The sequence below is a fragment of the Pteropus alecto genome, unplaced genomic scaffold, assembly GCF_000325575.1.
Source record: "Pteropus alecto unplaced genomic scaffold, ASM32557v1 scaffold106, whole genome shotgun sequence".
In the NCBI taxonomy this organism is placed as follows: Eukaryota; Metazoa; Chordata; class Mammalia; order Chiroptera; family Pteropodidae; genus Pteropus; species Pteropus alecto.
Window position 1 is genome coordinate 19,368,280 of NW_006442103.1, and position 22,249 is coordinate 19,390,528.

Consider the following 22,249-nt stretch of genomic DNA (forward strand, 5'->3'; position numbering starts at 1 on the left):
GGACCCTTCTGGTTTATGGGATTGTCTTTTTCCCTTTTTCCCCTCAGGAACGGCGTGAATGTTGAGGGGGCGACACACAAGCAGGTGGTGGACCTGATCCGAGCAGGCGAGAAGGAATTGATCTTGACAGTGTTATCTGTACCTCCTCATGAGGCAGATAACCTAGACCCCAGTGACGACTCGTTGGGACAATCATTTTATGATTACACAGAAAAGCAAGCAGTGCCCATATCGGTCCCCACATACAAACATGTGGAGCAGAATGGTGAGAAGTTTGTGGTGAGTGTCAGCCCAACTCGATCCCCAAACATGTAGCTTTTGTTTCCCCCGGTCTTGTCATTTATGCTGTAAGTGGCGCACTAGAAGAAATGACTGCAGCGCGGGTCAGTTCGCCTGCCGGGAAGATGGGTTTACACACGAACGAGAGGCAGGGGCGAAGCGCAGCACCGAAGAGCCCTGTTTCTGCATGAGTGTAATTCCATTTTCTTCCTGACCGTTTCGAGTTTGCATTCTGGTCTGTTGTAAACACACGTGAGTTTGTTCGTTTGTTCGTTTGTCGTTTTATTGGTTGCCACATCTCTCTGTTAATAGCAGTCTCTCCCTGTTGACTCTCTAGGTATGGCAAGTTTACCTTTCAAAGGTGGCGTCTTCCAGAACACGTGGTCATACCGTTTGTCCATGTCAGAACCCGCAAGTGCTCGTACTTCCCACATACTTTTTGTCCTTGTCCCTTTTCCTTGGAGATAGCAGTGCGAATGATTAACTCTGGTTTTTCCCAAGGTCCTGATTGCATTCTGAATCCAATTCACTGGTGCTGTTTTCCATGTCTCCAGCCTGTCGCTGTAGTAGTTATGCAGGAACCCGTGGTGAGTCCCGGGTGACACGTGCCAGCCCCTTTCCCGAACACCTTTGTTCCTTCTTCCAGTCTAATTGCCACTGGTAGCCCCGTCTGCTTAATTTTTCTCTGGGTCGCGGTACGTTTTATTTGCCTTCGATTATTTTGGGAATGTTGACATAATGAGAAATTCATTATTCTTTGTAGAAAGGGCAGTGGATTCTGTTAGATACTGGCAGACAAGACTACCTGCGTTTCCAGCTGACCTGCTGACTAAAGTTGCAGTCTCCGAAACTGGGGTCTGTCTCCTGTGTAGGAATGAGCCACTGGACGTTTATGGTAAATCATTTTTAGTAGGGAGATGAGAAAAGCAAGCAAGGAAGCCAGAGAAGTTCCAGAAGGATCAAATAATGTTTGACTGCATCTGTAATGTAGCTGGAGATGACAGCACTTAGGTTTCAGGTCAGCCCGGTCAGTGTGTTCTCATAACCATACACACAAGATTGAGAGTTTTGTGTTTCAGCGGTGCTGCACTTTGAATCATAAGGCATGTAAGAAGTAGAAATCAAGGTCAGGTCCTAAAGTAGAGCAGATTGGATGTTGAGACCTTTTGGGAATTACCTGAGACCTCGGGAACCTCCGTGGACTTCAGTAAAGGAACGAAACCACTGATTGTCCTTTTTTTAAAAAAAATCAACTTTATCGAGCATAGATTACCTACATTAACATTCACCCATGTTAAATGTCCACTCGCATGAGTTTTTATAAACGTATATAAGTTTTAAAATCGCCATCACCACTATCAAGATATAGGCCATTTTCATGACCCCGAAATGTCCCATCAGGCTCCTTTGCAGTCAGTCCTCTCCACTGCCACCACCTTTGTCGGACACTGGTCCACTTTCTGTCACTGTATTTTGCCATTTCTAGAATGTCAAATAAATGGAATCACTCCATGTGCAGTCTTTTGTGTCCGGCTTAGTGTAGTCCTTCTAAGATTGATACACACTGTTACATGTGTCAGTAGTTTGTCCTTCTTTAATTGCTGATGGTGTTTCATTGGATGGACGTACTACCGTTTGTTTATCCGTTCACTTGCTTCCAGTTTAGGGCCGTTAGGACTGAAGCTTCCATGAAATAACGTTCACGTACAGATCTTTATGTAGATATGTTTTCATTTCTCTTGAGTACATATGTAGCTGGAAGCGGAATTACGGGGTCACGTGGTAAGTGTAAATGTAACTGTATAAGAAATTGTCGAACTGTTTTCCAAAGAGGCTGTACCATTTTTGCATTTTTGTCTGGAATGGGGAGTTCCAGCTGCTGTGTAACCTCTCGGATGCTAGGTATTTTCAGTTTTTAAAATTTTAACCATTCTAGTGGGTATAGTGGTTTTAATTTGCATTTGCCTAGTGACTCATGATGATGAGTTTATTTTCATGTGTTAGTGGCCATTCTTGTATCTTCATCGATGAAGTATCTGTTCAGTTCTTTTGCCCATTTAAAAAATCGGGTTGTAAAAAAAAAAAACGGGTCGTTTGTCTTATTATTCATTATAAAAGTTCTTTATGTATTGTGCATATAAGTCCTTTATCAGATAGATGTTTTGTAAGCTATTTCTCCCAGTCTGTGGCTTGTCTTTTTATTTTATTTTTAACAGTGTCTTTCAAAGAACAGGACTTTTAAATTTTAATGAAGTTCTGTTTGTCAGTTTTTTTCATTTGTGGATAATGCTTTTTGTGCTCTAAGAAATCAGCCTAACCCAAGGGCATACATCTTTTATGTTTTCTTGTAAAAGTTTAATAGTTTTAGCTCTCTGGTTTTGTGATAACGGTACTCAGTTGTGATCCACGTGCCATAAATTCACCCATGTCAGTCACACAGTCAGCGCAGAGCCCTGCAGCCATCACCAGTCAGCGTTAGGGCATTTTCATCACCTCAGAAAGAATCCCCGCCAGTTAGCCGCAGTCCTCCACTCCTCCCGTCGTCCTCCAGCCCTTGAGTGACTGCTGACCCACTTTCTGTATGTGTGGATTTGCCTCTTCTGGACATTGCATCTAAATGACATCATGTGTTTTCAAGGTTTACCCGTGTCGTAGCGTGTATCAGCCAGTAACTTTCCATTGTACGGATTTACCACATTCAGTCTATCTGTTCTTCAGTTGACGGACGTTTGGGTTGTCTGCTTTTTGGCTGCTGTGAAGAATGCTGTTATGAGCACGTATGTACTTGTTTTTGTGTGGATGTGTGTCTTCATTCCTCCGAACATCTATTTAGAAGTAGAATTGCTGGGCCACGTGGTAACTACATTTGCCCTTTTGAGGAGGTGCCAGCCTGCTTGTCAGAGTGGCCACACCGTAGTTTTCATTCTTATTGTTTAGTCTGTCATCCATTTCGAGTTGATTTCTGTATATTGTATGACCTAAAGTTCAAGGTTCTTTTTTTTTTTTTCCATATGGATATTCAGTTGTTTCAGCCACCTGTGTTGAAAAGAATATCCTTTCCGCATTGAAATACCTTGGCATTACTGTTGAAAATCAATTGAACGTATATGCGTGGTTTTTTTGTGTATGTGTGTGCTCTGTTCTGTTCCATTGATTATATGTCTGAACATTTTAATATTTACATCTTTTTGAATTCGGCCTCTCTTTAGTGCCTTTCCCCTTGAGATGGGTCATATCCTCCTGGTTCTCTGTATAATGAGTAACTGTGAATTGTAATAGACGTTGTGGATGTTATACTGTGCAGGATCTGGGTTCTCTGATACTCCTCTAAGGACTGTCGATGTTCTTGTTTTACCTGGCAATTAACCGTAAGCTGTGCCACCTTCTGTGGGTTGTACTTGAAGCCTCAGTGCGATTCTTCCAGGCTCTGCTGTGCTGCTTTGATTCTGCGCTGTGTGTGTATCCAGGGAGGGGCCGTCTCGAATGACATGCGGGCTCATCCGCAGAGCTAAGGGCCCTTCTCCTCGGGTTCTCTCCTCCGGAACCCTTCACCGGTCCTTATGGCAGCCGTGGCTACCCAGAGTCCTTTCTCTTTTTCCTCCAGTTAGAAAGATGTCAGGATTTTTTTTGCAGTTTTAGTTGCTTAAGTCATGCTACTTTGTGACTGATGCCCACCATCAGGGCCAAGCCCCTAAAAGCAGGAAAGCCCCCCACCCTCTTGGATGCTCCACGTTTTGAATGCCCGCATGCTTTTAGTGTACTGTTCAGAATCCTTTGGTAATCGCTTTTTGTATTTTGTCCAGAATTTGTACTTGTTAACACTAGGAGGGTTGATCTCTAGGAGGTTTATACAATAAAACCTGACTAAAATCTTCAGTTCTATCAGTTTTTCTTTCTGTATAATGAAGCTATTATGTCTTCTTGATGAGTTGACCCCTTTAACATGAAAAATCTCTCTCTCTATCCGTTGTAATATTATTTGTTCTGAAGTCTTAGTCTGATATTAACATGTAGCTACTAATAGCCCCTTCAGCTTCCTTTCGATTATTGTTTTCATTGGATATCTTTTCCATCCTTCTGCCTTTAACCTCTCTGTATAGTTACACTTAAAATGGGTTTGTCACAGATAGCATGTAGTTATGTCTTGCTTTTTATCCAATATGGCAATCTCAGGTCTATTATTTATTATATCGATATAGTTACGTTTAAATCTACCATCTTATCTTTATTATGTCATATCTTATCTGTTTTTTAATTTTTCCTCCTTTCTTGCCTTCTTTTTGATTAATAAAGTATTTTTAATGATCCCATTTTATCTCTATTGTATTATTAGATATAATTTCTTGTTTTATTTTCTTAGGAGTTGTTCTGGGTTTACAGTATACATTTCTAATTTATATGTATTACCTTTAAATAATACCATGTTACGCAGTACAAAAATTTGACATCAGTGCATTTCATCTCCTCTTATCCTTTGTGCTGTTGTCATACATTTTACTTCTATGCGTATTATAGATTCCTTGATACTTTGTTATCTTTGCTTTAAACAATTAAAGAGATTAGAATGAGAAACAATTTCTTTTGTATTTAACCACATATTTACTATTGCTCATGTCCTTCATTCCTTTGTGTAAACCCAGTTTCCATACAATATCATACTCCTTCTGCCTAAAGCACTTGCATTAATATTCTTGTAGTGCAGATCTGCTGATAATGAATTTTCTTAGCTTTTGTTTGTCTGAAAAAGTCTTTATTTTATCCTCAAGTTTGAAAGGTATTTTTACAGGTTATAAAATTCTTAGGTGATATTTTTTTTCACTCAGTGCTTTAAAATGTCACTCCAGTCTTCAGATTTTGCATAGTTTCTGATGAGAAACCTGCTCATTTTAGTTTTTGTGATATTTTCACTGCCCCTAGCTACCTTCAAAGTTTTCTGTTTATGGTTGGTGTTCAAAAGTTTTTTTATGTGTCTAGGTGAGTGTTTCTTGGTATTTATCCTGCTTGGGGTTTTCTAAACTCTATAGATCTGTGATTTAATATCTCTTATCATTTTAAAAAAATTCTTAGCCAGTATGTCATCAAGCATTTCTTCAGCCTCATTCTTTTTCTTTTGTCCTTCTGAGATTCCGGTTACATGTCCTTCTGAGATTCCGGTTACATAAACTGTTTGATATTGTCCCACAGCTTTTGGATACTCTGTTCTTTTTTTCCCCTCTCTTTTCATTTTAGTTTAGATTACTTTTATTACCCTGTTTCAACTTTACTGATTTTTCCCTCAGCGATGTCCAGTCTACTGACGAGCCTGTCAGAGAAATTCTTCATCTATGATATCATGTCTTTTATTTCTGTCGTGTCCATTTGATGTTTTCTATCTCCTCAAATTCCCTCTTTTCACACATGTTGTCTACCTTTTCCATTATATCTTTTAACATATTGATCACAGTTATTTTGAGGTCCCTGTATGATAGTTTTAACATCTGGAGATCTTTGAGACTAGTCGCCTTATCTCTTGACATAAAATGGCTTTTGTTTTGTTTTTGTCCGGTCTTGCTCTTTCCGTCCTCTAATATTTGATTGAATGCCAGGCATCACGTGTAGAGCATTAGAGACTAAAGTAAATAGTGTTTGAACTTGAAAATATGCAGGCCTCTTCTCTAGGGGTTTGCGTCAATTATCAGTGGCCATCAGTACCTTTATTGTTCCATCGGCTTCAGATCACTCTAACAGTGGGCTGCCTTGTGCTTAGAGTGGAGGCTGGGATCGGAAGGCTTTTCTCAGTGTTCAGCTCTCCCGCCCTCTGAGGTTTTAGCTCCCCCCCGCATGCCTATACCCTAGACCGGTTCTCTCTCCACACTCTGGCCCCCTCCCCAGTGGTAGGTCGCTCTTGCTTTTTCCTGGGTTCGTGGAGGTAGATGGGTTCTGTGTTGTCTGGTTCAGCCTCTGTCTGAGGCAGGGTCTGTGTGCCTGTGTCTTGGGGATGAGGCTTTCATGGTTTTTCTGCCCTTTCTCCTTATCACTGCCACACTCGGCCCCGTGTCTGTCATTAGTCTTGGGAAAGAGTCTCTTGGCCCCTCCCCGCAGCTGTAGCGGGTGGTGTTTTGTGTCTGTCCCCTAACAATTGCCAGTTACCTCCCTTATGCCTGTGCTACCACAGAGACCACCTCTGTCTCCTCCTGCCCTGCCCCTGTTCCTTCTCGTGAGCACAGGAGGCCCATGGAGAAGACTTGCAGGCGAGCAGGGCTCCCTCGTGTCTGGGACGGGACTGCTGTCCCCGCAGCTTCCTAAATGCTAAACAGGAGCAAAGGCAGCCTGTGATCACTGCTTGATGTCCTCGTCGGCTCATTCTTTGGTGCCTGTCATTTCTGAGTCTTTCTACTCACTGAATTTTCTCCTGGTTGCAGGTCAAATTTTCATGCTGCTTTTTTGTCTAGTAATTTTTTTTTTTTTTTTTGGATGCTTGGGGTATAATTTTATTCAAGTTCCAAATCCTCTCACATTTAATTATTTCATATCAAAAAGAGACAAACTATCTTTTAAAGAAGAGGAAACGGTGAAAATGGCACCTATCTTTACAGGTAGGGTACCATTAGCTCGACTGCAGTTAGTCAGCTAGGAAGTTAGAGTGGACACAGCCCACACAAGCCCACTCTCGCCGCTGACACCACCAGTTTGGGGGCATTCCCAAAGTCACCCTTAGGGCCATTGGTTTTCTAGAAGGACTCACAGAACTCGCTGAACACTGTTACACTCCTGGTTCTGGTTGATTATAGGGGAAACATACAGGTTAAAATCAGGAGAGATGCATACGGTGGAGGCCGGGAGAGGTCCAGACATGGAGTTTCTGCTGTCTTCTCCTGTGTCGTCATGGAGTGACCTTAATTCCTCTCGGTCACGTGTGACATTATTCATGAGCTGCTTCCAGTCAGGGAAGTTCACCTGAGCCTTTGAAGTCCACAGTATTTACTGGGTCTCCATCACCTACCACCTGCATGGCTGACCTTTGGTCTCTGTCTAGTAATTTTTGATTGGATAGTGAAGACCGTGAATTTGATGTTATTGGGTGTTAGATTCTGTTATATTCCTTTAAAGAGTGTCTGGGTTTTTTTTGTTTGTTTGTTTGTTTTCCTAGCATGCAGCTAAATTACTTATAGTTTACTTTGATCCTTTTGAGGTTTGTTTTTGAACTCTTTCAGGGTGAGTTTATAGTATAGCTTGTACCCTAGAACTAATTTAGCCACACTCCTAAAGTCTGGCCCTTTTGCGTTCCCTTCTGAATGCCGTGCAGATTCAGTGGAGATCTCTCTGTTCTGGCCGGAGGGAAGCCAGAGGAGTCAGAGTCATTCTGAACTCCAGGGAGGGTTCATTTTACAGCTGGCCCTGGTAGTAGTTCTTTGCTGGAAGTCGTCTTCAGCCAGAGTTCCAGGGGATGCTGCGTAGACTTCTGGAAGGAGCTCCGTCTCTCTAGCTCCCTCCTCTTGTGTCCTCACTCCTGAAATTCCAGCTGCTCGGGCCTCCCCGAGCTCCAGCCTGTGTCTCCTTAACTCAGTGACGTCGCCGAACTCCGCTGTGGGGCCCCTGTCTGAGTCGCGGTTCAGGCGTTACCTCTGGGCGGGAAGCCTAGGTTATGGCAGGGCTCGTGTTTGTTTCCCGTCTCTCAGGGATCACAGCTCTTAGCTGCCTGTTGTCCAGTGTCTGAGAATAGTTGCTTCCTATATTGTTCCAGTTTTCTAGTTGTTTAGAGTGGGAGGTTAATTATAGACCACCCAGAAGTTCCCAGATTGTCCTGTCAAAGAATATTGTTACTTGCGGGCAATCAGTTAAAACTTGATTTTAAATATTCTTGGCTTTACAAGAAATACCAGTGAACTCTATTTCATACTATATAGAAAAACCAATTTCAGGTGGATTAAGGACTTAAATGACAAAAAATTCAAAGCTCTTAGTAGAAAGTTTAGGTGAATAGCTTTTAGAATCTGGGGATAGCAAAAGTTTCTTCAGACACAGAAAGCATTGGCCCTAAAAATATTGATAAATTGGACTTTATCAATTTTAAGCTTCAAAAATATTAAGATACTTTAAATAAAGTGAGAAAAATTACATCCTTGGAAGAGGTATTCACAATCCACACAAATGAAACGATTATGTCAAGAACATATAACAAACTCTACAAATCAATGAGAAAAGCACAAAAACTTGATGTAACAGTGGGCAAAACATGAATAGGTATTTTACAGAAGACGACACTCATGGCCAATAAATATATGAAAAGATGATCAACATCATTAGTCATTAGGGAAATATAAATCAGGACCACAGTGAGAAATCTTTTCACACTCATTTTATTGGCAAAAATTAAGAGGATCTTTTTAATATTACCGAAAGGAGTGTACATTAATGCAACCACTTCAGCTTATGGTTTGGCATTATCTCCTTAAATTGACTCTTCACATTCTTGATAACCCACTCATAGGTACACAGCAAGGAGAATCTCTTACACATGTGCAACGGGGACCTTGTGTACAGATGTTCACAGCTGTATCGTTCACAATAGCAAAACCCAGAAAGAGCTGAAACCCAGAAGCAACCCAAATCCCATCGATGGGAAAACAGATTTTTAGAAAGCAAAATGAAGTGTTATATGCAGCAGAATAAATCACAGAGTTATGTAATGTTGTGGATGAGACGCAGCGAAGAAGTCCCAAAAGGTCTCAGTCTACGTGATAACCTTTTTGTAAAACTAAAATACCCATTAAAAATTTAAAAATCAAGGATTGCATATAAAAACTATTAAAAAAAAGCAAGGGAGTGATGAACATGCTTGAGTGTGATAATTTTGGGGGATCAGGGAAGCAGGGAGATGGGATGAAGGAGGCAGAGACCACATGGTTATCATCAAGGTCTTCGCTTTTAGTTTACTTTTTACAAGATTAAAAATAAGTTTTCAAATAGCTCATCGGAATGAAACTGTATTACAAACCAGGGATTATGATGAATCCAGTTCTGTCCACCTGAGGTCCAAATAAACAAAGAAAAGTAATAGAGACCATTTATGAATCACATTAGGGAAAACACGCATGATAAACCTAAGTTATTTAAGAGCATGTTGTTGCCTTTAATGCTTTTTTTTCTTTCCAAGGAGGAGCCTAAATACTTAAGCATTTAGGAAGACGTCCTTAGTTAAGGATCTCATGGCTTTCCCCCAGAATCAGCTGAGTGCTGTATCTCCTTTTGCTATTACAAGCAGTTTGTGAATAGAAATAACATATCCTTTTAAAGATAAATTTCCAGCTAAAAACAAGATGAAATAGGGTGGCATTTGAAACAATTCGTTGGTCATAGTGTACAGTGAAGATTCATCCAGATCAATAACGTGGACCAGTTCGGTGTCTGTCTGACATTTGGAGGACAAACTTGGGTGATATTGCCATAGTCAAATGTCATCATTCTACTTTTTTTCTAATCACTTTGTTATAAGGAGATTCTCTTCTGTGTGTTCAGTAGCACAATTTCTGCCCATTACTTGAGATTTGAGAAAATGAGAACATTTTATTATTCAGCTCCTACATAGAATGATACATTACCATTTGAAAGCCTTAAGCAATCTCTAGGTCGGAGTTAAGGAATCAACAAAACAAAGATCTCTGAAAATCTCAGATTTGAGTTTCTGCTATTAAGTACAGCCCAGATGTTACTGGATTTGCTTTCCCCACAGTGGTTTGTGCTCATTGTTAAGACTAGATCAGTTACCATCTTCAGCATTCTCTAGAACTGAGTCACGAGGATGGAGAGGTGGCATGGTGTGGGTTTTCAAATACTTACATACGGGGAAATTTAGAAATTATTTCAAAGCTTAATTTTGAAACTTGTAGACTACAGAGGGACAAAATTAGTTTACTGATTAGACAAGTTTTACACTTTCCCTATCCGTAATTAATCCCACTTCTCTTTTTGAGGTCTAACTCAGCAGAGTACGTCAAGATGGCTGCATCTTGTTACCTCGGGCAGCTGGCCTTGAAGTCTGAACATTCCAACTTGAAGTCTTGTAGGATATGGTCAGTTGGAGAAGAGAACAACCAGTGATAGTAAATGCGGTGTACTTTTGCAAGCTAGGCTGACTTCATCTCATTCTGTGTATGAGCCAACCCGTCTGAGGGTTTAAATTAGAATGGAAAAATCCCAGAAGTACTGCCTGCCTGGGTATATCTTTAGTTCCTATCTGATTATGTTCCCCTTCAGGTCCAAAGAATATATTTTTGATGCACATTTTCATCTGTAATGAGACTGTCCTTTCTCATGGACCATGTATATTCATTGCTTTTAGGCAGAGGACCTCAGCAGGGACTAAGTGAATCAGTCCTTTTTTTTTTTTTTTTTTTTTGCAAATGAGTGTGTCAAGGAAATGAATATTAATGGGTTTTTGTTAATTTTAAGGACAGGTGAACAAAGCAGTCTCTGTTGTGATTTCTTTTTGTATGTTTTCTCATTTGTTAAGTACAGTTAATTTTAAAATGGTGTGGGTCTTGTGGCAGCCATTCCTACCTGCATTAAGGTATTACTGAACTGTCACCATCCCGTTTGTATTTCTCTTCCCTTTGACTTCACATTTAAATGGGGGTGGGGGCGGAGTGAGAGGCTGTTCGATGGTACTCTTCTCAACTTAGGAAGAAACTGAAAATCGAATCAATTTTTAGGGTTTCTTGTTGGAATTGTCCCAAAGGCCTCTCAAGTTGTAAGGTTCTTTCTGCTCTAGGAAATATTTTGTTGGACTTAAGATTGGTCACCATTGGGGAGATGCAGCCGTCGTCCTCAGGTGCATTGGCAAAGACCTGGTGTCTGTGCTCTGCCTAGAAAAAGCCCCTGGGGAATGTGTGAACCAGCGGGGCCACTCTTCCCTGCCCGCCCGCCTTGCGTGAGGGACTCAGGCAGACTTATGACCTTAGGACTGTGAACTTGCTTTTTAAGCAAAAGAATGGTGATGGTATTGAGAAGTTTGCAAAGGTTAGTTTGAGAAGTAAGCATACAAGACCAAATTGACTGAGTAAGACTTCTTAAGACTGCTTACCCTGGAGAGAGCGTGTGGTCTCGTCTGAGGGGAAGACTGTTTTTCTTTTTATGCTTTTGAACTTCAGAAAACAGTGATGGGAATAAGTGGTAATCTGTATGGTTCATTACAATCAGTTACAAATTTGAGTGGTAATCACAGGAAGAAAACTCATTGATCAGGATCATACGCGTGCGTCCCTGGAGGCTGCCTGACAGTGATGAGAGGCTTTGCTTTTAATTGGGGAAAGATCGTAGGAGAGTTGTGGGAGAGGAGTTTTGAATGAATAAATTATTTTATTTTTTGCATTTAATTTGTACTTCCTAAGTCACAGAAGCATGGGAAAGGTTCTTGAGCTTGAAGGAAAGGCTTTGCCCAGAGATAACTCTCGGTTACGTGAGTTAGGTGGCCTGTTTTGTGCACATTTAAAATTCCGAATGATTTTTGCTAAGCTAGTAAATGTGATTTGGGGCCACATTCCCATCTCCGCATTATTCAATATGTTCTGAGAAGACAAAGTGACCTGGATTATTTCATGTTTTTCGATTATGCATTCTACCATTTTCCTTTATAAAGACACATGTTCGGGAATCACACACACGTGCGTTCTTTTTTTCATCAGATATTTGCTGAGTCCCTACTGTATGCCAGGTCCTGTTCTAGAAGCTTGGTATGCCTCTGTGAACAATAGACAAAAATTTCCACTCGTTTCTTCATGAGGATTATTACTTTTTATCATTATGAGGAGGTCCTTAGAGTATGTTTATTCTTCAACTTTATGTTAACCCTGTTTTAATGACGGAAGGGAAAGGAACAAAACAAGATGTCTGACTTCGAGAAAGGAGTTTTTGATAACAAAAAATGCCACTATTGCTTATGTTATTTTTCGACCTTTTCTTTGGAAGTTTGGGCCACATACAAATATCAGTCACATTGCTTCATAATCAACCCTAGCTTTTTACATCTCTCTCTGAATTTACGTGCTTGTTCATTCACTGTATGTACCACATTGGCTTCGAATGACTTCTAACTTTCTGAAAATAAAATCCACTCTTAAAAGCTGATAATTGCCATTGAAGATGTTTAAAACAGTGTGTTGGAGGTCATTTCAATAGCAGATGTCAGATCATGGCCCCCTTGAAAGGAGTACCCCTCTTTTGTACGTATCATTTCTGGTGTGTTTATTATTAAGTCTTATTTCACAGTGATGGACATATTCTCTTAGGTGTGTAGCAGAGTATACCTAACCAGCACCCACCCGAGCCTGGCTTTAGTGATCCCGTGATTCCATCTGTAGCGAACGGGCTTTCTTTGTCCCCCTCACCAGGTATACAACGTTTACATGGCCGGGAGGCAGCTGTGCTCCAAGCGGTACCGGGAGTTTGCCATCCTGCACCAGAACCTGAAGAGAGAGTTCGCCAACTTCACGTTTCCCCGACTTCCAGGGAAGTGGCCTTTCTCCTTATCAGAACAGCAGTTAGATGCGCGACGCCGCGGGCTGGAAGAATACCTGGAAAAGGGTGAGCTGGCCCGCTAGCCCCCTGTGCAGGCGCACTGCATGCCGCAGCTCCTAACTGTGCGCCTAAGTTTCCTGAGACTCAGCAGCGGACTGAGTCAGGTTCCCGACTACAGGTGTTGACTGAGCAAAGCTAAGAAGCCAGGACTGCCTGGTCCGGTACAGTGATGATTAGCCTATTTCGGTGACTCACCGAGCACATAACAGCAGAAAAAGGGATCGTTCTTGATGCGTTAAGGACCTTTTTTTATAGGGTTATATTATTTGCCAGCAAACACATACAGATGGACTCATCCACGTGCTGAACTGATTTGGGAACTAAGTGGCAGTATTTAAGACATTTTTGTTAAAATGATTTTCGGTTCATTGGCCAATCCTACCCGAAAACTCCTCATTCCTCTTAGAAGTGTCCATGAGTTGGTTTGCTGAGTGGCAGGTAATCTGAAGTCCCCTTATTCTAAACAGGTTGTAGGTAGAAGTATTAAAACTTGTGCTCTCAGGACTTCCATACGGTACACTAGGAATCCGTGGACGTGGAACCCGAAGCAAGCATTTGTTTATTTAGAAAGTTGGAGGAATTGACACACATCTCCTGAATAATGTGCTAGCTGTGCAATAGGCTTTTCTTTAAAATACTAACTTAGTAGAATAATGGTCTTACATGGTATTTAGTAATTCTGTATCCTTATGTCTTTATATAAGAACTAATTGATCCAGTTGAATTTTTTTAAAGCTTTGGTAAAGAGCCTTATCCCTGAAAAAAAATCATTTCCATCCACGGCCATGCCCGATCCCGTCTGATCTTGGAAGCTAAGCAGGGTCGGGCCTGATTCGTACTTGGATGGGAGACCACCTAGGAAGACCAGGTGCTATAGACATAGACACACACACACACATCATTTCTCTTGTAGAAAGAGTGAAACTTCCTCATCTGTTTTTCGCTTTCTTCTAATATAGAACGGCCTCCAAACACAGCCCTTGGGAAATGAGAAAGGGTATAATTTTTTTAATAAAATGGAGTAGAATCGTCTGTGTAATGTACCATCTTCATGAGAGTGTCAGGAAATTAACTTTCCTTAGGTTTAGACGATTAGCTGCCTACCTGTCTGCTTTCCTTCTTCCTTCTTCCTTTCTCCTTTGCTAAAATTAGTGAGGTGAGGAGATGTGCTCACCTCAATACTGAGTTACCTACCCATTTTCCATGTTTATGGTTCTCTGACTGGCCTGTTGCTAGGCCAAGTGAATATTTTTCCTTTTGTATTTCAATTTTGTGTTTGGTTTATTTCTAGTTGACCTTACCACTGGTCTGTCATCTAACTTGTTAATAGTTCACACAAGACTACAAAGTTAGATTTACTGAACTTTTATCTCTTTTTTGGGGTGACTTCCTTTGACTATGTTTAATATTTTTAGCGAGCTACGTACATCTTTGTACATCCTGTTATTCCTCTGATCTAGTTCATATTTATATGAGTGTTTGTTGTGTCTTAAAATAGCATATGTCAGGGATGGCATGCCACCTCAGCATTGCCCGGTACTGATGATTTACATTTAAATCTTCGTATGCTCTTAACTTCCCATTCTTGATTTTGGGACCGCATGCCAGATTCTGTCTTTGTTTTCTACAGTGTGCTCAATACGAGTCATTGGTGAGAGCGACATCATGCAGGAATTCCTGTCGGAATCGGACGAGGTAAGTGAATACCCCGCAGTGACTGTTTACCTCTTGGCTCCTTATGGGGGAAAAGAAAGATATCGGTTATGGATTGAATTTCCATAAATTCTCCAAATGACTGTTTTTCAGCTTCTTTTTTTGTGTGCGTGCTACTTATCCTTCAAAACCTAGGGCCGGGTCCACCTTCTCTTTGAAGTCTTCCCCGTTCTCAAGTCTTCGGTTTTTCATTCCACCTAGAGCTTTTGCAGTCAGTACCACTTAATTATCACCTTCTTGCTTTCTCATACTCTTAATTTTTATACATATAGATTATCACTTTATATTTTTAGTTTACTAGACTGTGAGCTACCTGTAGGTAAGAGCCAAACCTTTTTTTTTTCAGCTTTGTTGAGGTATAATTGACAAAAAGGAATTGTGTATCTCTGAGATGTAGAACTTGATATTTCGATGTATATATACATAGTGAAGTGATCACCACATTCAAGCTAATTAATATCTTCATCACTTGGTTACCCCTTCCTTCCTTCCGTCCTTCCTTCCATCCTTCCTTCCGTCCATCTTTCCATCCATCTATCCATCTATCCATTCATCCATCCTCCCTTCCTTCCATCCATGGTGAGAAGGCTTAAGATCTACCCTCTTAGCAAATTGCCCGGTCACCATTCTGTATGTGAGATCTCCAGAACAGTAGCTAAATCTTGATCATCTTTATATTCCCAGTGCTTTATCACAATATCAGGCATATTATAGGTGTTTAATAAATATTAATTGAATAGAAGAATGAATATGTAGTGATACTGTATTAAATAGTGTATTATCTATTGATTATTTTATATGTCTGTGTCTTATTTTCCCAACTAGATTATAAATTTCTCTCAGACAAGGACTTATAACAAAGTAATGCTTAAGATAGTTTTAGGCAGTGAATAGTACTTTTTTTTTTTAAAGTAGTAAATGAAGATGGACTTATTCCTAAATAGTCGTTTATCTCTACAACGTCAAAAATCTGTTAGAGGAATATTGTAATCATCAAAAGCAATATGAGAGAAGGATTTCTTGGATTAAGGAGGATTAAAATTGTTTACTCTTAGCTAGAATAAAATTGGGCATCAGGCTAACTCAGATTTCTGAGTTTCATCTATTTTTCCTTTCAAAGGTGTCATGATTATTTCAGATTCAGAAAGGAGCTTAGAATACTAATTGAGCTAATCCAGCATGGCCTGACCATAAAAAACCAGACAATATTTGTTGAAACTACTGCTTTCACTTGTCTTCTCATTTGTGAGTTCTGAATATTTGAAAGTAAGCCAAAACTCATCTGTGCTTGACCCAGACTGTTTCACATAAATTTTCTGTTTTAAAATGTGAACATGTTGGCTTCAACATATTTCCTTCTGTATTCATCTTAAAGGCTAACGTCTGCCTTACCTAAAGTCAGCTTTATGACTTGTAAACTTACAAGATCTCTCACGTTTCTCTATCACATATTGAGGCTGTTGTTTAGCCAGCATGTTACAGGGACAGCAGGGACACGCTGGGTCCTAAACTCTCTCTGTGTCTCTTCTCCAGAACTACAACGGCGTGTCGGACGTAGAGCTGAGAGTCGCGCTGCCAGACGGGACGGCAGTTACGGTCAGGGTTAAAAAGAACAGCACTACAGACCAGGTGTACCAGGTAAAGTAAACACGACCACGTAGACTTGCACTGTGTGCTTTAAAGCTGAGGAAGATAGGTTAGACGAGTTACTGTATGTACAGGGCTTGGAGTATCTATCTGGCACATACAGGTTCATTAAATGTTAGCTACTATTGTTGATGCTATTATTAAAGTAAATATCGCGGATTGTCGTGGTTCTGATTAGTCCCCCCCTTTAATTGTAAAAAAACTTTGTAATGTGCCTCAAAACAAAATAGTACAATGAACCTCTGTCTATTCATCACTCATATTTAATAGTCATCAAGGTTTTGTCACATTCACGTTATATATCCTTTTCTTCTTTGTTTAAATATTTTTAAAGCAAATTTCATGTTATTGGACCGTATGTATTTCAGTATACATTTCTAAAAAATACGGACATTCTTCTTACAGAACCACAAAGCCATTATCAAACCTAAAAAATTAACAGTACTTCCTTGTTATTAATTAGTGACAAACTGATAGCTGTATTTTCCCATTTATCTAAAAAGGATTTTTCGTGGTTGGTCAGAGTCTGGGTCTGCATAAGGCCCTGTGCCGCGCTTGGTTTCCGTGTCTCCTTCAGAACAGCGCGGTCTTTGCTCCCTCTCCAGCGTTCCCCACGCCGGCGTTTATCGCAGAAATCGGGTCTGTGTCCTGAGGAATGTCCCGCATTTTGAATTTATCTATTTGTTTCTTTTTATCCGTTCGCGTCATTTAATATGGCTTTCCGTTTCCTTATATTTTCCGTAAATGGAGGCTTGATTAGATTCAGGTTCAGCTTTTTTGATAAGAATACTTCATAATTGGTATTATATGCTTCATATTGCTTATCAGTAAGAGATATACGATATCTGGTTATTCACTTTTAATGATTGATCGGTAGGTTTAGGTGGTGATAACCTGATCTCTTCAGTGTGAAGTTCTTCACTGATCTTTTGTCAGATCAGTGTATCACCAATGATTGCCGCCTTAACCTATAACTTCTTTAAGAGTTGCAAAATGCTGATTTTCTAATTCTCTCATTTCTTCATATTTATTAACTAGAATTCTGTAAAGAACGTTTTCTTATCAACTAAAGCTGTTTAGTTATTCTGAAATACAGTTTGTAGTTAAAGGAGGGGTAAATATTTAATTTTTTCCTTTTGCTGTCAGTTTTCAGAGTAAAGAATTGATACCCTAGTTGATTCCAATGAGGTAATTACTCTTTTAGTATCACGTGGGTTTTTAGGAATTCAGGATGATTTAATCAATAGCAAATGTTATCTTTTTGATTGTCAGGTTGTTTTATCTTGGCCAGTGGATGCTCCTTCATGTCTGCACCTGTGCTCTTGGTGCAGCCCATTTCTTTGTGATATTAATTGTACTTTGTTTCAGTACAGCAGGGTGTTCTGGGCTCATCCTTGTGTGTTTCCTATGCTAGATCAAGAAGCAGCCACTTCCCAAGGAGTCCTGTTTCCTTTCAGGGAGAAATGGTGTTTAAAGATCATGGTCTAGGTACTGGGAATAGTTGTTGCTTTTAGGCCTTTTCATTGGTTCTTTAATCCAGATTTGATCAAGATTTTGAGGGAGACTACAGGTTTCTGGATATTAATGTTTATTTCTCTTTGTAGCAAACAAACAAATCTGCTCCCCATACATTTACATATGTGCTGTATACCATGGTGAAGGATATGGGCAGGATCTCAGGTGTTTCTATAAAATGGCGTGGTTGTAAGGAAAATGTTAATTTTATAGTTTGCTGATGTTTGTTTCCTTTGGTTTTTATTCCCCCAATATTTCTCTAGCAAGGCCTAATGTATTTTTTACTTTTCCCCCTCACCTTGTAATTGAGACTTCCAGCCATAAGCCATTTTCCAAACCTTGAGAGCATTTCAGTTTCTATCCAGTGCAGTATAGAAGTAACTTGGAACACTTAGAATCTCCAGCTCCTGCCTCATATCAGGGGTGGACCTAGGTCTGTATGTGAGCAGATACGGGAAGAAAGATATAACCGTGTGTGTTTTACTAAGACATTAATATTCAACAATTTTATCTTGTTCAATTAACACCTTATTACCTTATTTATAAGGGGACTGGTCTTGAATAGGAATTTCGATACTGCTAGTTTGTATTTTTTGCTTTGCATTTTGTTCTTATTTGTATGTAATTTCAATTTTCATTTACTTTCACGAGGAGCCTTTCAATTTCTTTTTATTTGTTGTATTAAGGACCTTAGTTCCTAGAGAGAAGGACCAATACTCGTTTAAAATGTCTCTTTTTTCCCAAAATTTTGGTCTTTTTTTGTGGATATTGATGAGGGTAGGAAATGGAGATCCCCAGCCTGAGACGTGGATCATCTGAAAACCAAACCAGAAAAACATGGGAAGCACGAACAAAACTGATATACAGTATTTTAATCTCAAGAACCAGTGATGTAGATTTTGTATGTTAGCAGCCTATGTTAAATGTAGGCCAAATGTATAAGATCGGGTATTTAAGAATTTGCTTTCCTCTTAAGATCTGACCTTATCGAGCACATTTCTTGTAAGTGCTATTAAAAAAAACCCTTGTGGAATGAAGTCACACTTCAGAGAGGAAAGCTGATATTTAATGAGAGATTATTATCAGCTTGAATTGGAGGGGAGATACTCATATTTAGAGATCATATGGTTTGGATCCAATACGGGGGGGTATTTTTTTCTCTTTAATTTCGTATGTGCGTATGTGTGCATGTACCCACACATACAAAGAAAAAACAGCAATGACCATGAATTTAGTGTCCGTGAAACCGACGTGGCAGGAGCCGTGCCCTCCCCCCGCACCGCGTGCCTGCGTCCGTGTCTTCCCACGGCACTGCCCGTCATAGCGTCCCTGAATCCAGCTAATCTCTCCCGTTTCCTCTTTAGGCGATTGCAGCAAAGGTCGGCATGGACAGCATGACGGTGAATTACTTTGCCTTATTCGAAGTGATCAACCATTCCTTCGGTAAGTGCCAGTGGCCAATACTAAGTTTTGTGCGGAGGTATTTTATTCTAATGCTGTCGGACTGAAGCCCCCAGAAGCTGTCAGACTGACACTGTTTGCCCGGAGAAGAGCTGCAGAGCAGGGGGATCCCACGCCAGTACGAGACCGGGCAAGTCCCGTTAAGCCCAGGTCACAGCACGTCTGGTCACTGGTGTCACTGGTGATCCTTTCTTCACTTTTGTGAGTATAAGTTACTTGCACCCAGCGCTGAGGCAGATAGGTCCGTGAGGTTCTTTTAAATCAGAGGTTCAAAATTAATATGTTTCAATAAAACAGCCTTAACAAAGGAGATATTCTATTTAGCCACAACTTGTTTTAGCATACTTTATGGTTTTTGTAGATTAAGAATTGCTTTTTTTAAAATAATTTTTTATTTTTCAATTACAATGGACATACAATAGTATATTAGTTTCAGGAGTACGGCATAGTTATTAGACGTTTGTATAACTTATGGAGTGTTCGCCCCAGTAAATCTCCTACCCATCTGACACCAGAGACATAGTCATTATAGTCCCTGTGCTGTGCTTTACATCCCCGTGACTATTTTGTAACTACCAATTTGTGCTTCTTAGTCCCTTCCCCCGTTTCACCCAATCCCCCAACCCCCTGCCATCTGGCAACCATCAGGTTGTTCTCTGTATCCGTGAGTTTGTTTCTATTTTATTTGTTCAATTATTTTGTTTTTTAATTCTATATATAAATGAAATAATATGGTATTTGTCTTTCTCTGTCACACTTATTTCACTTAGTATAATACCTTCTAGGTCCATCCATGTTGTTGCAAATGGAAAGATTTTATTCTTTTTTTTTTTTTTGTGGCCAAGTAATATTCCATTGTATATATGTACCACATTTTTATCCAATTGTCTGTGGATAGACACTTGGGTCTTATCCGTTCAGCCACCCTATGTCTTTGGATTGGAGCATTTAGTTCATTTACATTTAAAGAAATTGATGATAGGTATGTAGTTACTGCCATTTTATTATTAATATTTTTTATCTCTCCCCGCCCCGCCTCTTGTTTTTAAAGAAGTTCCTTTAACATTTCTTGTAATACTGGTTTCGTGGTAATGAACTCTAGCTTTTTCTTGTCTGGGAAGCTCTTAATCTGTCCTTTGATTCTAAATGATAGCTTTGCTGGGTAGAATCATCTTGGTTTAGGTCCTTGCTTTTCATCACTTTGAATATTTTGTGCCAGTCCCTTCTGGCCTGCATAGTCTCTGCTGAGAACTCAGCCGACAGTCTTATGGGAGCTCCCAGCCTCTTTGGGTTCATCTTTTTTGGGACTCTCTGTATTTCCCGGGCTTGTATGTTTATTTACTTTGCCAGGTTAGGGAAGTTTTTCATCATTAATGCTTCAAATAGGTTTTCAGTTCCTTGCTCTCTCTCCTCTGGTACCCCCATGATGTGAATGTTGGTATACTTGATGTCCCAGAGGCCCCTTAAACTAGTCTCGTTTTATTGGATTCTTTTTTTGGCTGTTCCAGTTGGGCGTTTTCTGTTACCTTGTTTTCCAAATCACTGGTTCAGTCCTCCGCTTCATCTCATCTGCTGTCGATTCCTTTTAATGTGTCTTCATTCCAGTCATTGTGTTCTTTGTTTCTGACTGGTTCTTTTTCATGTTTTCTACCTCCATTTTTATGTTCCCTATCTCTTCGTCGAAGTTCTCACTTAGATCATTGAGCATCCTTATAACCAGTGTTTGAACTTCTCATCTGGTAGATTGCTTGTCTCCATCTCATTTAGTTCTTTTTCTGGAACTTTGTTCCCTTTTAATTTGGAAAATGTTTCTTTGTCTTCTTACCTTGGCTGCCTCCCTGTGTTTGTTTCTGTGTATTGGGTAGAGCTGCTATATCTCCCGGTCTTGGTAGCGTGGCCTTAAGTAGTGAGTGGGGCCCAGTGGCACAGTCTGCCTGGTCACCTGAGGCGGGTGCTCTGGGTATGTCTCTTTTGTGGGTCGTGTATGCCTTCCCATTGTGGTTGAGCCTTGATTGCTGTTGGCACCTCAGTGGGAGGGACTGACCCTCAGGCTGGTTGGCCGTGAGGACTGGCTGTGACTACAGTGGAGGGGCTGTCATGCAGGAGCCGACCCTATAGAAAAGGATTCGCTTTAGCAGGGCTCTGGTCCCAGCCGAGTCTGTCCTTTGGGTGTGTTGTTTGCGGAGGTGGTCGGGTGATGCTCTGGTTTGGTCCGAGGCTAGCCACCAGGTGTGTTGGTTCTGGAGCCTCGGGGTAGGGTGGGGGGCCCCGGTGCGTGCCAAGGTCAGCCACTGCCTGTGCCCTGCTCGAGACCACTTGTTATGAACTAGAGTTATCTGTAGGTGGATGTCACTTGTGCTGGGCTTGGCGGTGCCTCGAAGAGGCTAATCTGTGAACTGAAGCTGGCTGCCACTAGTGCCAGGCTTGGGGCTGCTTAGCAAGAGGTGTAGGACACTGAGGCAGATGCTGCTTATTTGGGGTTTGTGAGCCTTTGAGAGATTTTAGGAAAGGCTGCAGCATGAGCCAAGGCAGGCCATTTGTATGAAAAAGCCACTGGAAGTGGCTTGGGTGGGCCCGCATGTTGGGTGAGGTGGGGTCTTGGGGGATCACCAGAGAGGGGTGAATGGTGTCAGCCAGGTTGATGGAGACTCAGTAATGGCGGCCACCTGCATGTGCAGGCTGAATGCGGGGAGGGCTCAACAAAAGAACAGTGGCTCTGCCAGCACTTCTGTCTGGACGTAAGCTGCCCCTCCAGCCTTCACCCTGAAGCCAGATAACTCAGTGCTCCCCGTGTGTCCCTGGCGCCTTTTGAGCTGCCGCCGTACGCTGGAGCTCGGAGCGAGTGCGTCCGTCAGTGGTGAGTTCCTGCGCGGGCCTTTTAAGGAAAATGCCTGGGACTCTAGCAGCCCCCCGACCCACTCAGCTACCATCCCTGCTGGTTTTCACATCCAGAGTTATGGGGACTTCTCTTCCTGGCCCTGGAACCCTGGGCTGGGTAGCCCAGTGTGGAGTTGGGATCCCTCACTCCTGGGAGGGGACCTCCGCAGCCGAGCTAGCCCTGCTGGTTCTTAACCGCCAC

General features: G+C 41.1%; 1 protein-coding gene across 1 annotated transcript in view; it reads left to right on the forward strand.

Moving 5' to 3' along the window:
• Positions 1–22,249, forward strand: part of SNX27 (sorting nexin family member 27) — a 35,587-nt gene continuing 13,338 nt past the window's right edge. Inside the window, exons 1-5 of the mRNA XM_006919781.3 lie at positions 1–279; positions 12,648–12,840; positions 14,465–14,529; positions 16,081–16,185; positions 19,074–19,152. Of these exons, the coding sequence (XP_006919843.1) occupies positions 16–279; positions 12,648–12,840; positions 14,465–14,529; positions 16,081–16,185; positions 19,074–19,152 (706 nt within the window). The 5' untranslated portion in view covers positions 1–15. The remainder of the gene's footprint in view (positions 280–12,647; positions 12,841–14,464; positions 14,530–16,080; positions 16,186–19,073; positions 19,153–22,249) is intronic.